This window comes from Vicugna pacos, chromosome 4 (assembly GCF_048564905.1).
Source record: "Vicugna pacos chromosome 4, VicPac4, whole genome shotgun sequence".
NCBI lineage: Eukaryota > Metazoa > Chordata > Mammalia > Artiodactyla > Camelidae > Vicugna > Vicugna pacos.
This window is the reverse complement of record NC_132990.1, coordinates 6,512,519-6,529,687: the sequence shown is the minus strand read 5'-3', so window position 1 is coordinate 6,529,687 and position 17,169 is coordinate 6,512,519. Positions and strand designations below refer to the sequence as shown.

General features: G+C 34.1%; 1 protein-coding gene across 4 annotated transcripts in view; it reads left to right on the top strand.

The window, feature by feature from the left end:
- The window catches only part of NAA35 (N-alpha-acetyltransferase 35, NatC auxiliary subunit), an 84,468-nt gene that overhangs the window by 3,855 nt on the left and 63,444 nt on the right, over nucleotides 1–17,169 (top strand). For all 4 annotated transcript variants that reach the window (XM_015243529.3, XM_006209239.4, XM_072959189.1 and 1 more), the window contains exons 3-6: nucleotides 6,959–6,992; nucleotides 10,016–10,130; nucleotides 10,900–10,974; nucleotides 12,876–13,043. In XM_015243529.3, the coding sequence (XP_015099015.1) occupies nucleotides 6,959–6,992; nucleotides 10,016–10,130; nucleotides 10,900–10,974; nucleotides 12,876–13,043 (392 nt within the window). The remainder of the gene's footprint in view (nucleotides 1–6,958; nucleotides 6,993–10,015; nucleotides 10,131–10,899; nucleotides 10,975–12,875; nucleotides 13,044–17,169) is intronic.

Here is a 17,169-nt window from a genome sequence, read left to right as displayed (position 1 = left end):
TAGTCAGTCTTTATTACAGATATCCCTGTTTAAGACCCCCTCACCCATCTAGTTTCTCTAGTTCTTGCGTGGTACTTTGCAAAAACTCCTTTTGCTGCTTTCCCTTCCCTCATTTAAAATCTAGGATGCTTACACCTCTTATTTCTCTTCCTTTCTGTTCTGTCTTCTCTCACCCAGAACAATGTTTGTGTTTAAGAATAAATGAATAGTATAAGGCCATGTTTCTTCAAACCAGTCTTGGACTTGAGAAGTTTTAAGAACCACTGCATTACATTAAATGCTGTTGTTGTGGGTGGTTGCCTGGAACCAGTATGATCATGAACACAAGCTCAGGCACTGACACTGTGGCAATACTTGATTATAACGTTATCATCCAGTTGGCCTGGGATATGTTTCCGTAATCTTAAAGAGGTTATCATTGAACTGATTACATAGCACGTAACAATTATTGTTGAAGAAGTATAGATTCTTGATAAAATTTTAATGGAGATTCTTGATAAAACTTTAATGGACTTTCATCCCACCCCCTCAATTCATGAACTCCAGTTTGAGAATGATTGTTCTAGGCATTTGCTATTTGTTACCATTTTAGTCTAAGTGGAAAAAGATAGGCAGAGATTGTCCTGGTAGAAGATCTGGGCAACTTACAGAATATTTTTTAATTGATTTTGGTTTTGGAAATGAAAATTATGTTTTCCTTGTTCCATAGTATCAAAAATACTTTTGATATGGTGGGCATGGGTGGGGTGAGCAGCACTGGTAATTGTGGATCACTCTTGTTCTCCACCAAGGGTGATTTTGTCCTCAAGGGACATTTGCCAACATCCTGAGACATGTTTGGTTGCCACAATCAGGGGTGGGGCTTTGCTGTTGTTGTCTATGGGTACACGTTAAGGATGCTGCTTATCATTTGATGCACAGGAATAGCCCCCACAGAAAATAACTTTTCTGCCCAAAATATCAGTAGTGCTGTTTAGTTCATTCCATTTAGATTACTTTTTTCAAGAATGTTCAGCTATCGTTTAACCTCTTTGACCTTGAATTCTTTAGGAAAAGGACGTACAAATATTGGATGCCATAACAACTAGCCTTCAATAGAACAAGCAGTAGGAAGGGAATGCAACCTTTGTTGTATTTTGAGGGCTCTGCTGCATTGTTGAATACGTCTTACGAGATTCCCCCCTGAATTTTATACTGTGCATCCTGTTTATGTTAGGAGCTTTGGTCATTAGAAAAGGTATCCTCAGAAGTCACCACTTTCCCCCTTTTAGCTAATTATTTTAGTAATCATGATTCTAGATAGCATGCTTTTATTGATGTTTCTTGATTCCCCTCACTCCCATTTGGACATTATCTGTGGACTTCCCCCATGTAATTGTAGCTGTGCAGATGTTATTCAAAGTAAGCCAAAGAGGAAAACTATTGTTTTTCCCTTCCTACACAGTTGTTTTATGTAAAAAATATTTACTCAAAAACTAGGTACCTTATCATTAATTCTTCCTTAGGCCCTTCACCAATTGTCCAAGTCTTCTTAAGACATTCAGACACATCAGAAATCATATTGTTTTTATCTCCATAAAGAAATTTCTTCTCAAGTCTCTTACGTTACTCCAATCTGGACTTCTTTCTTACCTGGTGTGATTCGGAGATCTTCCTTCATCGTCAGCCTGGGGTTTCTTACTTTTGTCCCTTGTTTTGATTGGACAACTTAATTATCTTCCTGAGTAAAGTGCATGGGAGATACAATTTTTTGAGGCTCTGGAGGTCTAAAAATGTCTTTATTCTGTCCTCCCACTTTATTGATAATACATCTGGGTATGTTTGAGAATGTTGAGTGCATTGCTTAAATGTCTGGTGACATCCTGATTACTGAGCTTTTATATGTAACTTTTTAGAATCTTCTCTTTATTCTCCATTTTCCAGAACTTTCACAATGATTTGCTTTGTTGGTAACTCTGGAGTGCTTTCACTTTGTCTCATCTTTCAGTTCTGGGAAACTTTCTTGAATTACTCTGTTTCCTCTTTGTTTTTTCTGTATTCTCATTATGGAATGCTTGCTTTTTGGATATTGAAACTTCTAGGCTGATTCTCTGTTTTTTTCTTATCCTTTCATGCCTATTTTCCATCTCTTTGTCTTTTTCCTCGATGCTTTGAATGGAATGATTGTGTTCCCCCAAATCATATATTGAAACCTATTGCCAGTGTGATGGTAGTAAGAGGTGAGGCCTTTGGGAGGTCCTTAGGTCATCAGAGTGGAGCCGCCATGATTGGGATTAATGCTTCTATGAAAGGGGCCCCTTGGAGCCTCCCTGGTCCCTTCTGCCATATGAGGTTATTGCAAAAAGATGACTGTCTAGGAAATGGGTCCTCACTGGACACTGAATCTGCTGGTGCCTTGATCTCAGACTTCTCAGCCTCCAGTACTGTGAGAAATAGAAGTTTTTTCATAGACTACCCAATTTACGATCTTTTTGTTATAGCATCCTGAATGGACTAAGACACTCAGCTTAATTTTTCTTATCTACTGTAATGTTTTCAATTTCTAAGATATATTTTTCTTCAGGATGTTTCTTTTTTTTTTAAGAAAAATGTTCGGTTTTTGTTTCAGGGTTGCACTATTTAATCTCTCTAGGGATAGTAATAGTTCTTTTGAAATTTTGTTTCCCTACATAGCATAGTGTCTTTCCTCCAACTTGCCTTTTTTAGTTTGTTTCCTTTGGTTTCTGTCTTTCATATTAGGAGATTACTTCAGACATCTAAGAATCCTTTGTTACCTATCTAAGCATAGGGGGCCAAAAAGCAAATTGGAAGCTCTGAATTTTTGAGCAGGACCCCTCTGCTTTGAATGTCAGTGTCAGGTGATCCAGCTTGGTTTTTCTGTTAGAGAACTTCTGGTGTCAGTTATTTAGCTCCTTCCTCTTAGAAAGACTATTTTCTGTAGAGAAAATTTGTCTGATCTCCTCCATTGAGGTTGAAGAATTGACTTTCTGCCTGTGATTTAACAGTAAAGTTGAGGGAGAGACCTGGAGTTGTCATATATTCACTTAATGCCCCCTCTTTCCAGTACTGAATCCTGCCCTTTGAATAACCTTCTGTCCCTGGAGATTTTACCCTCCTCAAAAAAAACATTCAGTGTTATTCAGGATGAGGGAGTGGTAGTTACCCTGCTCTGTAATTTAGGGCAGGATTCTGGGCTCTCTGACAGCCCATCTTTATCCTCACTTTCAGAGGTAAGTGGTAAATCAGGTTGATTTTGGCTTTCTCCACTACTGGCTTTATTTTCCTTGGGTTTGCTAAGAAACTACTTGTCTTTCTGCTTCCAAGTTTCCCTAATTTTGTTGTATTATTTCTGCATCTGTTTTTCCTCATCGTTTGGGTTCATAGCTTTCTTTTAAAAAAGAAAATTTCCTTTAATTGTTTAAATTAGATTTCAGGAGGGAGTTAAAGGTAGTTGCATGTGTTTAATTGGCTACCTTTACCCAAGGGTAAACTTTAATTCGTCTGTTTAAATATCACAATGGTATTAGATTTCAGTTATGTATTCAGTAGGCCCTTCATAGTGGCCCTAGCAGAGAACTTAACCATAATTTATAATGTTATGTGTAGAAGTCTATTCAAAGATCTGTAACACCAGTTTACAAATGATCTTCTCATTTATAAGATGGTAAAATATATATGCATTATCAAATAGTTGCATGTTTTTTCTCATCCTGTTAGATTACTTTTTTTCAAGAGAGTGATCATATGCTACAGGTGTTTAGCACTACTGTAAACCGAAACTCCAGCTGCAGGTTATGGTTCATTGTTCATTTCTAAGGCAAAAGGAAAGATATCCTCAGTAAGATATCATGAAATTTTCTGACCCACAAAATTAAGTTAAATTTTCTCACAGCAGATCTACTTGTGCCTTATGAGAATGAAGATAGAATAAAAAGGCAGTTAATTGTCAAGGTTGTAAAAAAAAAAATTGGAATCATCTTTTCCTGGTATCTAACTTTTCCCTTTGTTCTGTGTTGACTAAGCTATATGTATGCTCTTGCACCTACTTAAGGTTTTAACTTAAAGGTAGAGGTAACTTTTGGTTTTTATCATTGTGTTAACTTAGTCCAGTGGTTTGGTGTGGTCTGTGTTTCTTAGGTTCTCAAAGACCATTTCACGGGGTATGCAAGGTCAAAGCTATTTTCATGTAATACAAAAACATTAACTTACCTTTTTGATTCTTATTTCCCTTATTAATGTACAGTGGAATTTTCCAGAGACTGCATGATGGGTGACGTCATTGCCCTGACTGCTAATGATAAATGCACATCTATCTCACTAAATTTTTTGAGAAATGCCGCTCAGTTGGATAAGACCCAAAGTACTCATGTCTGTAGTAGAAGATTCTTTGTCCATTTATGGATCGTGCAGTGAGAGTGCTTGTACTCTGCTTAGTAGATTTTAAAATTTACTACCTGTAGTTTATTAGTGAGTGGTCTGATTACTGGTGTTCTAAGGGACTTTACAGAGTCAGCTAGTAAAACCATTCATTTTGCAGATGAGAAGGTCAAGGCCCAGAGTGATTGATTTGCTTCTAGGTCTGTGGCGTGTTTTTATTTTTAAGTTCAGTGAAGCTATTTGGTCCCCAAATCTACCCTTGAGTGTATGATAAATTATTACAGTAGTTCTCAAATTTTTTGGTTTCAGTACCCTTAAAAATACCCTCTTATACTTTTAAAAAGTAATGCTTATGTATGTTATATATATATTTTGATGTTTATTATATTGGAATTTAAAAAATACTATTCATTTGAAAATGATAATAAACCTATTGCATGTTAACATTTTTTAAATGAAAAATACATGTATTTTCCAAAACAAAAAATAACTTTGAAGAATGGCATTATTTTATACTTTTGAAAGTCCCTTTAATGTCGGCGTAATAGAAGGCACCTGAATTCCATATTGGCTTCTGTGGTCAATCTGTTGCCACATGTTGTTTTGGTAGAAGTATATGAAGTAAATCTGGCCTCACCAAATACGTAGTTAAAAGGTGGAGTAATCTTTTCACATAATTATGGATTTTCTTTTCTGCTACTACACCAAAACTTGACAGGTAGTAGTTTCTTAAAGATTAGTTTGCAGTTTGGAATCTGAAAGTGTGATCAGTGGACTTTTCATGCTCTGTTACATTAAAATATATTGGTTCCTCTTGAACTTTGAATGGTTCTTTTATCCATGCCTAATTTTGTAACATGCATTACCACTTGGAAAATATTAGTTCAGTGAGTTAAGCACATGTTCCAAATGTTGACATACTTCATTCAGTATTAAAACGTACATTTGTTAATATCACCACCAATATCATCGGAAAGCTATTTTAAATATTAGGACACTGTAACATTCACAGTGGCAGATACATGTTTTCCAAAATTCTGATTTTTTTCATGAAAGCTCAGATTTTATCATTGGTAGTAAACATTGTTATTTATTTCCCTAAAGTGACAAACTCATTTATTTTAGAGAAAATGCCATATTCTCAAGTCTGAATAACTATAACTTGTCATTTATTCTTTCAAGTAAAAATGATGTTCCATGATAATTGTACAAGAGCTTTTCCTTGAGACAACCTCTTAACTTTGGTATGCGGTGGAAGTGTTTACATATACTTCCCATTTGTCAAATAGAATATTAAAGACATATGTACTCAGAGATTGAAATTTAATTAGGTAAGTCAGGACCAGCACTAGGATGAAGTTAGTGAGGCCATATAGGGTAAAAATTTAAGAAGGCACCACCTGAAAGTAGTACCTCCTCAAATTTTGCATGCTACATTCCTTACTTGTGCCCTGGTCCTGGCCCTGAAATTAATTTTTAATGCTCCATCTGAGACTTCTTAAGTGAAAGTGCATGGAAGTGAAGAATACGCTGTTTATCTTGGGGCCCCTATCTTGATAAGTGCTGAAGCTACAGACGTTTTGCTCTTTTTCTCTCTGCACCGTTGCTTTTTCATCATCGATATAAGTGTCAACACAGTGAAAAAAACAAAGACTGCTTTAGTGTTATTATGAAAGTAATTTTAACATCACAGACTTCTGGGTTCCCAAACCATCTTTGAGAACCTCTAAATGTTCTCTTATGCTTTATTATAGTATTTTAATAAACACTTCTCATTGATTTATCTGTTTTGATACATGAACTTTAAAAATGAATATTATTTAACTTGTGATTAGCTGAGGGGATTAGTAAAATTCTGAAAACTGCTTCTTTATACTTTCCAAAGGATTTGACCATCAATTTTTAAGCTCCTTAAGAATGATACAGTCACTACTTCCTATCTTCCTTGCATATTGCAATCACCTGGAGTGCTTTAAAACCACTGTGTAGGTCACATCCCTAGAATTTAATTGGTTTGAAGTGCTGCTTGGACATTGAGATATTCAAAAGCTCCCCAGTTGATACTGATATGCAGCCAAGATTGAGAACTACTGCTTTATAGGGGTGATTACTGTTTTGATCAGCTGTTTACTCAAGTGTTTTCTATATTATTTAAATAAAATGTAATTTAAAAAATAGTTTTGACACTTCCTGGGACAAAAAGAGATTACATTATGATTCCAAGTGGTTTAAAAACAACTTGAGAAATAGCAATCAATTCTATGAAAACGTTTACTTAGGGAGAGGTATACTAGTGTTTTTTTTAAAAAAATGAGGCTGATAATTCCAGTTGTTTTATTGTGGCCTGTGATGGGTCACTTGTAAATTCTCAAAAGTTCAATTTATAGTTAGTATTTAAATATTCACTGGGTAGAAGGCATTATATTAATAATAGGATAGAAAGGATATGACTGTTTCTTAGGAAAAGAAGTTTAAAGGACTGCAGGAACATTTTTCAGGTGCTAATATCTTGCTTCATTTTTTTGTTAAAATTAAAAAATATAAATATGGTATTAAAAATTTTTCTCTTTGTTTCTTTTAGAATTAAAGTTGGGAGAACTACTTCATGATAAGCTGTAAGTATTTGTGTTCTTTGAAATTGTGTAGTGATATTTCCACCTATTTTGTCTCACGTGCAGTAGTATGTAGTATATTCCTTGAAGTCTGAGTCATTTTACATTTCTGAGCTGTAAGAATAACACTGATTGCATATTTTACCCTTGGTGAGCTGTTTTGGGGCAGCTGACGTTAATTGTGATAGGAAGTGGGAGTACCTAGTGAAACTGTGACTTACGGTCTTTTCCTCGAGGGTAGGTGTACAGAATGTGGAATTTCTTGAAGAAAGGGTATTTATTGTTTATCATATGTCAATAGGCTGGTTGGTGACTAGAAATGAGTGACTAAATGCCTAGATGAAAGTCGATTGAGAATCCCTAGAAAGGTAAAATAAAAGGAAAGGCTTGATTATATTTATACTCCCACAGATGGCCTTAGTTTCTATATTGCTATGTCCTGACTCAATTTTCAAGGTTGGGAGTATGAAATTTTAAATTAATAAGTAGACAAAACTGGACATTTGGTCAGGGAAAGTAGAACATGAAATTAGTTCTTCTTAGGCTTTAATGTACATCAGAATCATCTGGAGGGGTTTTTGAAACACAGATTACTGGACCTCACTCGCCAAGTAGTTCGTTATTTAGTAAGTCTGGTGTGGGACCACACGAGTTGCATTCCTAACAAATTCCCATGTGAGGTTGATGCTGCTGATCTAGGGACCACACTTTGAGAACCACTGTGGTCATCATTTTGTTGCCTCAGGCAACTATGGGAAGGATATAATGAAATAAAAGCTAATCAAGAAGAAACCTCAAGCTAATACAGGAAAGAATGTGACTTCTGACACAAGATTTGAGAGAGGCTACTAGAGGACATAGGCCTCCTCTGCATTTCCCCAAGATTTTCAACACTGAGCCCAGGGATTATGATTGCCAGCAGCCCACCCCAACCAGCTATTAAAGTTGTATCCTTTTAGTCCATATCTCCTTTAGCTGTCATTTCTTTTCCCCCCAGCATGTGCGGTCTTCAAGCCTACTATGTAACTTACTTATCTTTGTTTATTGTCTGTTCCCTCCTGTAGAATGTAAGCCCCATGAGACAGGCAAAATGTTTTTGCTTACTCATGTATCTCAAGTGCCTAGAACAGTGGCTAGCACATAGAAGACCAGTATTTGTTGAATGCATGGAATAGCTTTTATAATGCTATTATAGTTTCTGTAGCAGTTTTACTAATTAGGCAGATACCTCATTGATCTAGCGTTTTAATTGTGCCATTAACAAATTTTCTTGAAGTTGTGGTGTATATATATATATATATATATATATATATACATACACACACAACGGAATACTATTCAGCTATGAAAAGGAATAAAATAATGTCATTTGCAACAACATAGATGGACCTGGAGATTGTTGTACTGAGTAAAGTAAGCCAGAAAGAGAAAGAAGAAAAATACCGTATGGTATCACTTATATGTGAAATCTAAAAATATGGCACAAATGAACTTATGTACAAAACAGAAACACAAACATAGAAAACAAACTTGCTTTACAGTTACTGGGGGGAAGGAGTGGAAAGGGATAAATTAGAAGTTTGAGATTTGCAGATACTAACTTCTGTATATAAGATAGATAAACAAGTCTCTACTATATAGCATAGAGAACTATATCCAAATATATTGTAACCGATAATGAAAAAGAATATGAAAAGGAATAATTAATATTTTATACAATTGGACTTACCACCTTTTTTCCATGTAGCTTGTAAATTATTGAAGAGTTTTTTGTTTGCTTGTTTTAGGTTTAGAACTTAAATCTACCTGGGGTTTATTTTTTTTAATTATGTAAATCAAAGATTTGACTTTTTCAAGATGGTTAGCCACTTTTCTCAGTAGTATTTATTGGCTAATCCATTGTTTTTCCACTGATTTGAAATTCTACCTTTATCATACATAATTTCTACAAAAACATGGATTTGGATTGTTTTCTCTTGATCTTTGTATGCTAGAATGCTTTTGATTATTATAGCTTATTATTATTATACCTTTGATATTTGGTAAATCCCTATTGTTTATTGAAAAAATTCTTTTCCATTTCTGCACTATTTTCTCTTTTGGCTTGGCAAACTCTTTGAAAAATAATATTTGGGTTTTGATTTGCAGCATTGCATCACATTTATAAATGAGAGTTGTCTTCAGTAATATCATATACTCATATTGTCAGAGTATTTTAAATTAAAGCATTAAGAGGTTTGAGGGATTTCAGGGAAAGTGTCTTCCAAGCTATTTTTGATGTCTTACTGCTGCTGCTTTTCTGAGAGAAAGGATTTAGTATAACAGGGTAGATGTCTTTATTTTCCTGGTAAGCTAATGGCTTAGACTAAGCAAAATAGGGAGTCAGTAGTTTGATGGCCAGTCAGACTTCAGCTTAGGCTTTTCTTTTTTCATATCTAAATTAAAGATGCACTAACTAATCAGTCCATAGTACATCACAGCTATCTGCATTTATGGCTAATAAGCCGCAAATACCAGCCTGCCAGGTTTCTGGATTCTTTTTTCTCATGTAGTTGCCAAAACTGTGGGTATTATATACTGTAATGTGACAGATTATTAGACGTTCAAGATGTAAAGAAAGTGAAAAAAATCAAGAAGTTACATTTGATAATGGTTATTCCAAATATGGCTTTCTAAGTGTTAGAGAAAATTATTTAAAAAAGGCAAAATGAAATCCGTTGTAGATCAGTTGATCTCTTTTTTCCAAAAAATTCTAATGTGCAAACTTTTTGAAGGAAGAACAGAAAACAACTTTTCTTTCTTTCCTTTCCCTATAGTGCATGTAAAATAATTTAAGTACATGGAAGAATTTTTATGTTAAAAGAAGATTGTTTAATTGAAATAAAAGTGATGGCAAGTTGGGAAGACACAACACATAGAATGGGATAGTTATTTAAAGTACTATAATAATTTTTGTACCATTGTGGGAATTTAGGTAAGCTTACTACTTCAGAAACAATTTGTAGAGTCAATTTTTTTATTTGTAGATTTGGTCTTTTTGAAGCCATGTCTGCCATTGAAATGATGGATCCAAAGATGGATGCTGGCATGATTGGAAACCAAGTTAATCGAAAAGTTCTCAATTTTGAACAAGCTATCAAGGTAGTCACCATTGTGCCTTTTGTGTTTTCTTTTATTCATCTGTTAAAACATCTGGTTAATGATGGCAATCAAACTTAGTATATTAAAGTGTAATTTTCTTAAATGCATCTCAGTTATACAAGAAAGAGTTGGTTATCTCTCTTTTTATTGAAATTTTAATTGTTTAAGATCTTCATTAAAAACTTGCTCTAAATTTGAGTGTGTGCAGTTTTTTAATTAATTTTTTAGAGTATTTGAGTATGTATTCAGATACCAGGGTAATTGGTTTAGAGATTAAATTTTATGTGTTAATATATTAAGTAAAGTTCTTGCAGTGAATTAGAAATTTACTCAATGAGAATTGATCTAGAAGTTCATTAATAGTTGCCTCAGAGTTTAACTTTGCATATTTCATGAAGAAAGATTTGCTAAGTAAATGGATGCTGCAAAAAATTTTACAAATAGTATGTTAATTTAAGGGAAATGTGTTTTAAAGTGTTTATTTTCTTTGTAAGTGGTTTTAATTCATTTAAATATTTCATATTAATGCTTTAAACTAATTTGAACTGTGCTTTTAAAATACTTGTTGGCTTGACTTTTTCTTTATAAAGGCCTTTATTCTGTTTCAAATTAGAGAAGCTTTGATTTTCTTATTAAAGACCTGTTAAGATACATTATTTTTAAGAATACCGAGTCAATTTGGCATCTTTGGCTATTTTAAAATATTTACTGGACATAGTAACCATAAATTTTTTAAAAGCTTATATGTCATATTTCCCCTTCTTTTTAGGATGGCACCATTAAAATTAAAGACCTCACCTTGCCTGAATTGATAGGAATAATGGATACATGTTTTTGCTGTTTGGTAAGAGTTGAAATAATACTATTATTGGTTCACTTAAAAACTGTGATTTACCTGAATTTAAATTTGAAAGTATATGCAACAACATTGAATATGAAATATGTATAATGCTTGGCCTAGTAGATGTACATAAGGTTAGCAGGCCAAATTATTCTATAAGAAACAGCATTTTATCTTTTCATTTGGGTGATTTTAGGTTCTCATTTTTGGGTGAAAGGATATTTTCTTTCCAAGGAGGATAATAATATAGCCATTATCCAGAGTGCCCTTTTAATTCTCAAGGTAAAGAGATTCCGTAACTAAGCATGAAATTGAAGATTCCATAACTAAGCATGAAATTGAACAATAGAGAACTTTGGAATGGCTTTGGAGAGGTATTTTTTTTTCCTAATCTAGGGTAAATAGTAGTAAACTGGCCATTTTCTACTATGAAGAAAATCTTTTAGCGATTTATATATGATGCTGGATAGGTTGTCTTCCCTAGACATTGTTGTTGAATTGTGGGAAAATTATCATTTGTACTGCCACCTCCCCTTTCTGATTGTCCCTTTCTTTTTTAAATTTGATGTTAAATCATTGTCCCTAGAAGTAATGTAAAATTTCTTCATTTGTTCGGCCAGTAAAAGATTCATTGATTGCTGGTGTGTATGAAATACTTCTGTTGTGTATTTTATGTGTATGTTTTTCACTTAATGTATTTTATGGGTGTGTTTTTCACTTATGTCTTCAATCAGCTCTGTGAGATATCTGGTATCACTCTTAACGTATTTGCCTAGGGTTACATTGCTAGGAAGAGGCATAACCAGCATCCTGATCCTGATTTTTCTTCCTCCAAACCTGTCTCTTTCCCTCAAATATATTGTTACTGTTCTATAGCAGTTTACAGTCCTAATGGAATAGGATAAAAGGAGGCAAGAAGGATTTTTGTCAAAGTTGAGGAACAGTTCTGTAGACTCTTGGGGCTATATCTAAGTTTGGACTTTAATTCAGATAGTTTTTAGTCTGGAAAGTCTTCTGCACACTAGTAATACAAAATATCTATCTTAGAGAAATTTTTACATGCATTTCTCATTTTCTAATATAGCATTTGTCTTCCTTTATTGCAGAATTCTTGGGTTTAGTATAAACTGTAACTGACTAAACTTAGAAAAATTATTTACACTCTCTTGACTCAATTTCTTTATATGTACAAGGAGAAAAATACCACCTTCCTTGAAGCATTAGGAAAAAATTAGATAAGATATATGAAAATACCTAACATAACACTTGGATGTAATAATCACTCAATTTTGGCTGCTATCTTTCTAGCTTCTAGCACATGGTACTTGGCACACGGTAGTCACTCAGTAAAATAGTGTTGAATGATTATTTTTGTGTTTTAGAAAGATCCCTCTGATTGAGGGTACTGAGATGGAGGTCGTAGACAGGAAAACAGTTGCATAGTTTCTTGCAGTAATCTAGGTGAGATATGATGCTCTTGACTGTATTAGTAGTAGTGAGGTTAAAAAAGAATAGTGAGTGGCTAAGAACCTGTTTAAAGTTGTGAATTCTTTAATTCATGGATTTTTATTGACTGTGTTGTACAATTGATAGCTTTTGGATGCTATGTAAGGAGGCCCTCTAATTTCATTAATCTCCAAATATTTCACAAACTGAATTATATAAAAGAATATTTCCATATCTGTGTCTTTCAGATAATCATTTTTAATTTTTGAAAGAATTTAGTCAGTGATAGTGAATTCTAGCTCTTTTGTCTTTTCTGACCTTCCTTTTAGTCATCTTTGAAATCTTGTGATGAATTACATTTATTAGAGTCTGTGGTACTCTGATGTTTGACTGTTGAATTAGACTTTTTAGACTCTGTGTATCACCTTAAACATGTACATTGTCTTATTTCTTTATAGATAACATGGTTAGAAGGCCATTCCTTGGCACAGACAGTATTTACGTGCCTTTACATTCATAATCCAGATTTTATAGAAGATCCTGCCATGAAAGCTTTTGCTCTGGGAATCTTGAAAATTTGTGACATTGCAAGGGAAAAAGTAAACAAAGCCGCTGTTTTTGAAGAGGTAAGATTTTGTAATATAAGAATTCCTGAAGCTCATTGATTGCCTTATTCAGTGTGGTGTATTTAAATGATTATGTGATATATTTTTTGTCAACATGTATAGAGTGTTTTTTTTAATGATGCTGTTGCTGTTTACAAATACATTGTCTAAAATAATCCAGTTCTCTCCAAGAAAGTACTTCCATCGTATTACGTATTCTTTCCATCAGTGCCATTCATTGAATAGCCTTTGTGTACAGAGATACTTTGTTCTGGATGTTGTGGAGATTCCTAAAGAAAGTAGAAGAGAGAGCCTCATCTCTCAACTTTCTAAAAAATTATAACACGGATGTTAGTCTCTGGATAAGAGGAAGCTAAGGAAAACAATGTTATGAAGAACACTTTAGAGTATAAACATTTTCTTCCACTTAGTACATCACTCTCAGAAAGTGTTGTACATTTTAGACATAGAAAGAGTTTTATCTCCTATCATAAGAAAAAAAAAAGATTTCAGATAACTGATATTTCAAGGAGAAATGTGATAGCATTTGAAATTACTGGTAAGTAATTACTTTTGTTTAATTCTTCGCTTTATTAAAACTGTTGTTTCTTTTTAACACTGTTGCTGATCCAAAATAATTATCTTAGGCTTCAGCAATGGTTCAGGGTAAAGATTTTCTAAATTTATATTATGTATATGAGAATAATTATATGTATGACTGTTGTGATTTCCACATTTGAATGTGTGGCTCGTGAGTTGTTTATGAAATACTGTGTACTTCTTATACATTCATTGGTTATTTAGCTACATATTTGAAATGATATGGGTGTCATGGATAATCTTACCCATTTGGATGAAATTTTTTAAAAGATAAGTTTGAGTTAGTAAGTGAGATGAGACATACAAATTATTTTAAATACATTCTCAAAGTACATCTAAAAGGCCATCAAAAGTCAGTGGGACAGAGAAAGGATTTATTTATTAAATAGTACTGGAACAATTGGTTAGCACCCTTGAAAATTACTTCTTCATCATTTTACATCTGCCTTAGTCCATTTAGGCTGCCATAACAGAATGCCAAAGACGGGTTGGCTTATAAGCAACAATTTATTTCTCATGGTTTTAGAAGCTAGAAAGTCCAAGGTTAAGGCAACGGCAGATTCATTGCCTGGTGAGGGCCTGCTCCTGGTTCATCTTTGCACTGTGGCTTCATGTGGCAGAAGGAGGGACGGGGAGCTCTCTGGAGTCTTTTGTAAGGGCACTAATCCCATTTCTGAGGGTCCCCCCCACTCATGACCTGATCACCTCCTAAAGTTTCCATCTTCCAGTATTATCACATTGGAGATTACGTTTCAATGTACAAATTTTGAGAGGACACAGTCTGTTTATTGCAATTGATTGACATGTCTTAAGTCTCAGTTTATAGGTTCCACCCTCTTTTTTATTTTTTATTTTTTATTTTTTGAAGCCTTGAGACTTTTTGCTAAAGAACTCTGTGGGTTCCTCCCCAAATCTCCACCTCCAAATACTGTCACACTGGGCATTAGAACTTCACATATGAATTTGGGGGTGAGGGGAGCACAAGCATTCAGTTTATAACGATATCAAAGTAAATTGTAGCTGGATAAAATACTTTGAGTGTAAAAAGTTATTAAAAATCAGAAGATAGTTTACAGAAATTAAAATGGCCTTTAATCTGCATTTAGAAATGCAGATTAAAGCTGTCAGATACTGCTTTTTTACCTGTAACTGGCAATAATTAGAAATTTTTTTTAAGTTTATTTGGAAATAATTTTAAAATAACAGCAGTTACAGTAATAGAAGAAAGAATACCCACATTCAGCTGCTCTTAACCTGTTATTTTTTTCTGTTTTCTGAACTATTGGAGAGTAAGTTGTATATATCATGAGCTTTTTCCCTGAAACACCTCAGTATCTCATGAGAAAAAGGGCACTCTCATACACAGCTGCAGCACAGTTACCAACCTCAGTAGATCTGTAATCCCAGTCTCCTGTCTGTATTCCATTTGTGTCAGTTGACTTAGTAATGTCTTTCTTAGCATTTCCCATATAGTACGGGATCCAGTCTAGGATCATGTCCTGCATTTAGTTGCACATCTCTTTAATGTCCTTTAATCTAAAACAATTCCTCAGTCTTTTGTTTCTAATGACATTGGTATTTTTGGAAAACATGCTTCTCTTCTGTTTCCCTTTCTTAATAGAAAGTTCTTCACTTTGGGTTTGTCTGCTCTTGCTCATGATAAGATTTAGATTATGTAGTCGTGTCTGGAATATGACATGAGTGATGTTGTGTCCTTCTTAAGGTATCACATCTGAGGCATACAGTGCCCATCTGCCCCTCAGTGGCGGTGTGATTTTATCATATCATCAAGGAGTTAGTTCTTATTACTGTATGGTTACTGTTTTTTCCCTTGCATACATAATAAGCAATCTGTGGGGAAATGCTTTAAGATCATATAAATATCCTGCTCATTAAAATCTCTCCCAGTATATTTAGTATCCATTGATGGTACTTGCTTGGACTAAGCTTTACTGTGTTGTCTGCAAAATGACCTGAACTCTAGCATTCCCTCCACATTTATTAGTACAGGATTCAACTATAAGCAAGATTGATACATTTTTTATGGGAGTGTAAATTCATACAACTTTTTAAAAGAGCAATTTGGTAATATCTGTACTTTAAAATGCACGTCTTGTTTGAGCAGTTTCACTTTTAGGAATTTAGCCTACAAATATATTTGGGTATAAATGCTTATACCCAAAGATCTATGTACAAGGATGTTAATTGTAGTATTGTTTGTAGTTAGGGCAGTAAAATCAATAGCTTATTCATGGAGAAACGTGACATTTTTAAAATTTTGTCTCAGTATAATCTAAGAAAAACAAAATAATAATTCATTTTTCATCTAGAAAAGTTTTTAAAATGAGAACATTTAGTGTTGGGAAGGATACGGTAACTTGGCACTTTGGTTTCTTACTAGGGGGAGTATGCATTAACACAGCTGTTTTGACAACTGGTTCAGCAATGTGTGTACCCAGTCTCAGACATGCTGATGCCATTTGAACTGGTTAGTTCACCTCTAGAATTTAGCCTTAAAGAAATTGTTAGAAGTGTGGACATTTTGTGCCCAAATACATTAATTGGTTTTTAATAGTGAAAATTGGCATCAGTCAAAATGCCACCATTAGGGTTATGGCTGGAAATAAATTATGGTTAATTTATTACATGTAGTAACTATATAGTGATGACAAAGTATTTAATATGGAAAAATGCATACTCTAAAAGGTAAAGGAGGCCATGTACAATGTAACCAATTATGTAAAAGATAAAGAAAACTGGAAGAAAATAGAAACAGAAGTTAGCTCCTGAGCTGGAAAGATGATATTTTTCCTGTTTTGCTAAACTTTTCAGATTTTCCAGATAAGTTTGTCTTAGTTTTATAATTAAAAAAAAAATTATTGGTCTAGTAAAATCCTTAAGTGGCCTGATAATGAATAAATAAGAATGACTTGTAATAAACAGATAATTTTTTTGTCTGTTATGGATGTCTCTGAGTTCCTAAGTGCTGGTGTATTATGCCTCTGCTTTGTTTTCACTCCTGAACTGGAGACATTTTCAGTTGCCCAAAGATGTTTTTTCCCTCAGTATCTTGCTCACATGTGCAAATGGGAACCACAGTTCCCCCATCAAACCACTTTCCGTCTTGGATTCTGTGTCTTGCAAAATGGTGTCTTTGGTGTTACCGTTGATCACTTCTTTTTTTAACCCCCTGCATCCAGATTCTTTTATTTTTATCTTGCAAGTGTCTTGAGTCTGGTCACTGTTTTTTCTTCCCTGTCTTTGTTCCTGCTTTGGTTCATGCCTTTGTCAGCTTTAGGTTAGGCTCCTGTGAAAGTTTCTCAACTCTTCTTCCTGGCCCACTCCTTTGCCTCTAGTCCGTTCTCCACTTGACCACCAGTTATTTTCTTAAAAAGGTCATCTGGTCATGTTCAGTTTTGCTATTTGAAAATTTTCACTAGGGTATGCATTTTAATGAAAGTAGTAGTATTTTTACATAGTATGCAAAATCAAACAGCCCACAAGACATAATGAAAAATTATAGTGCTCTGCTCTTTCCTTATCCATT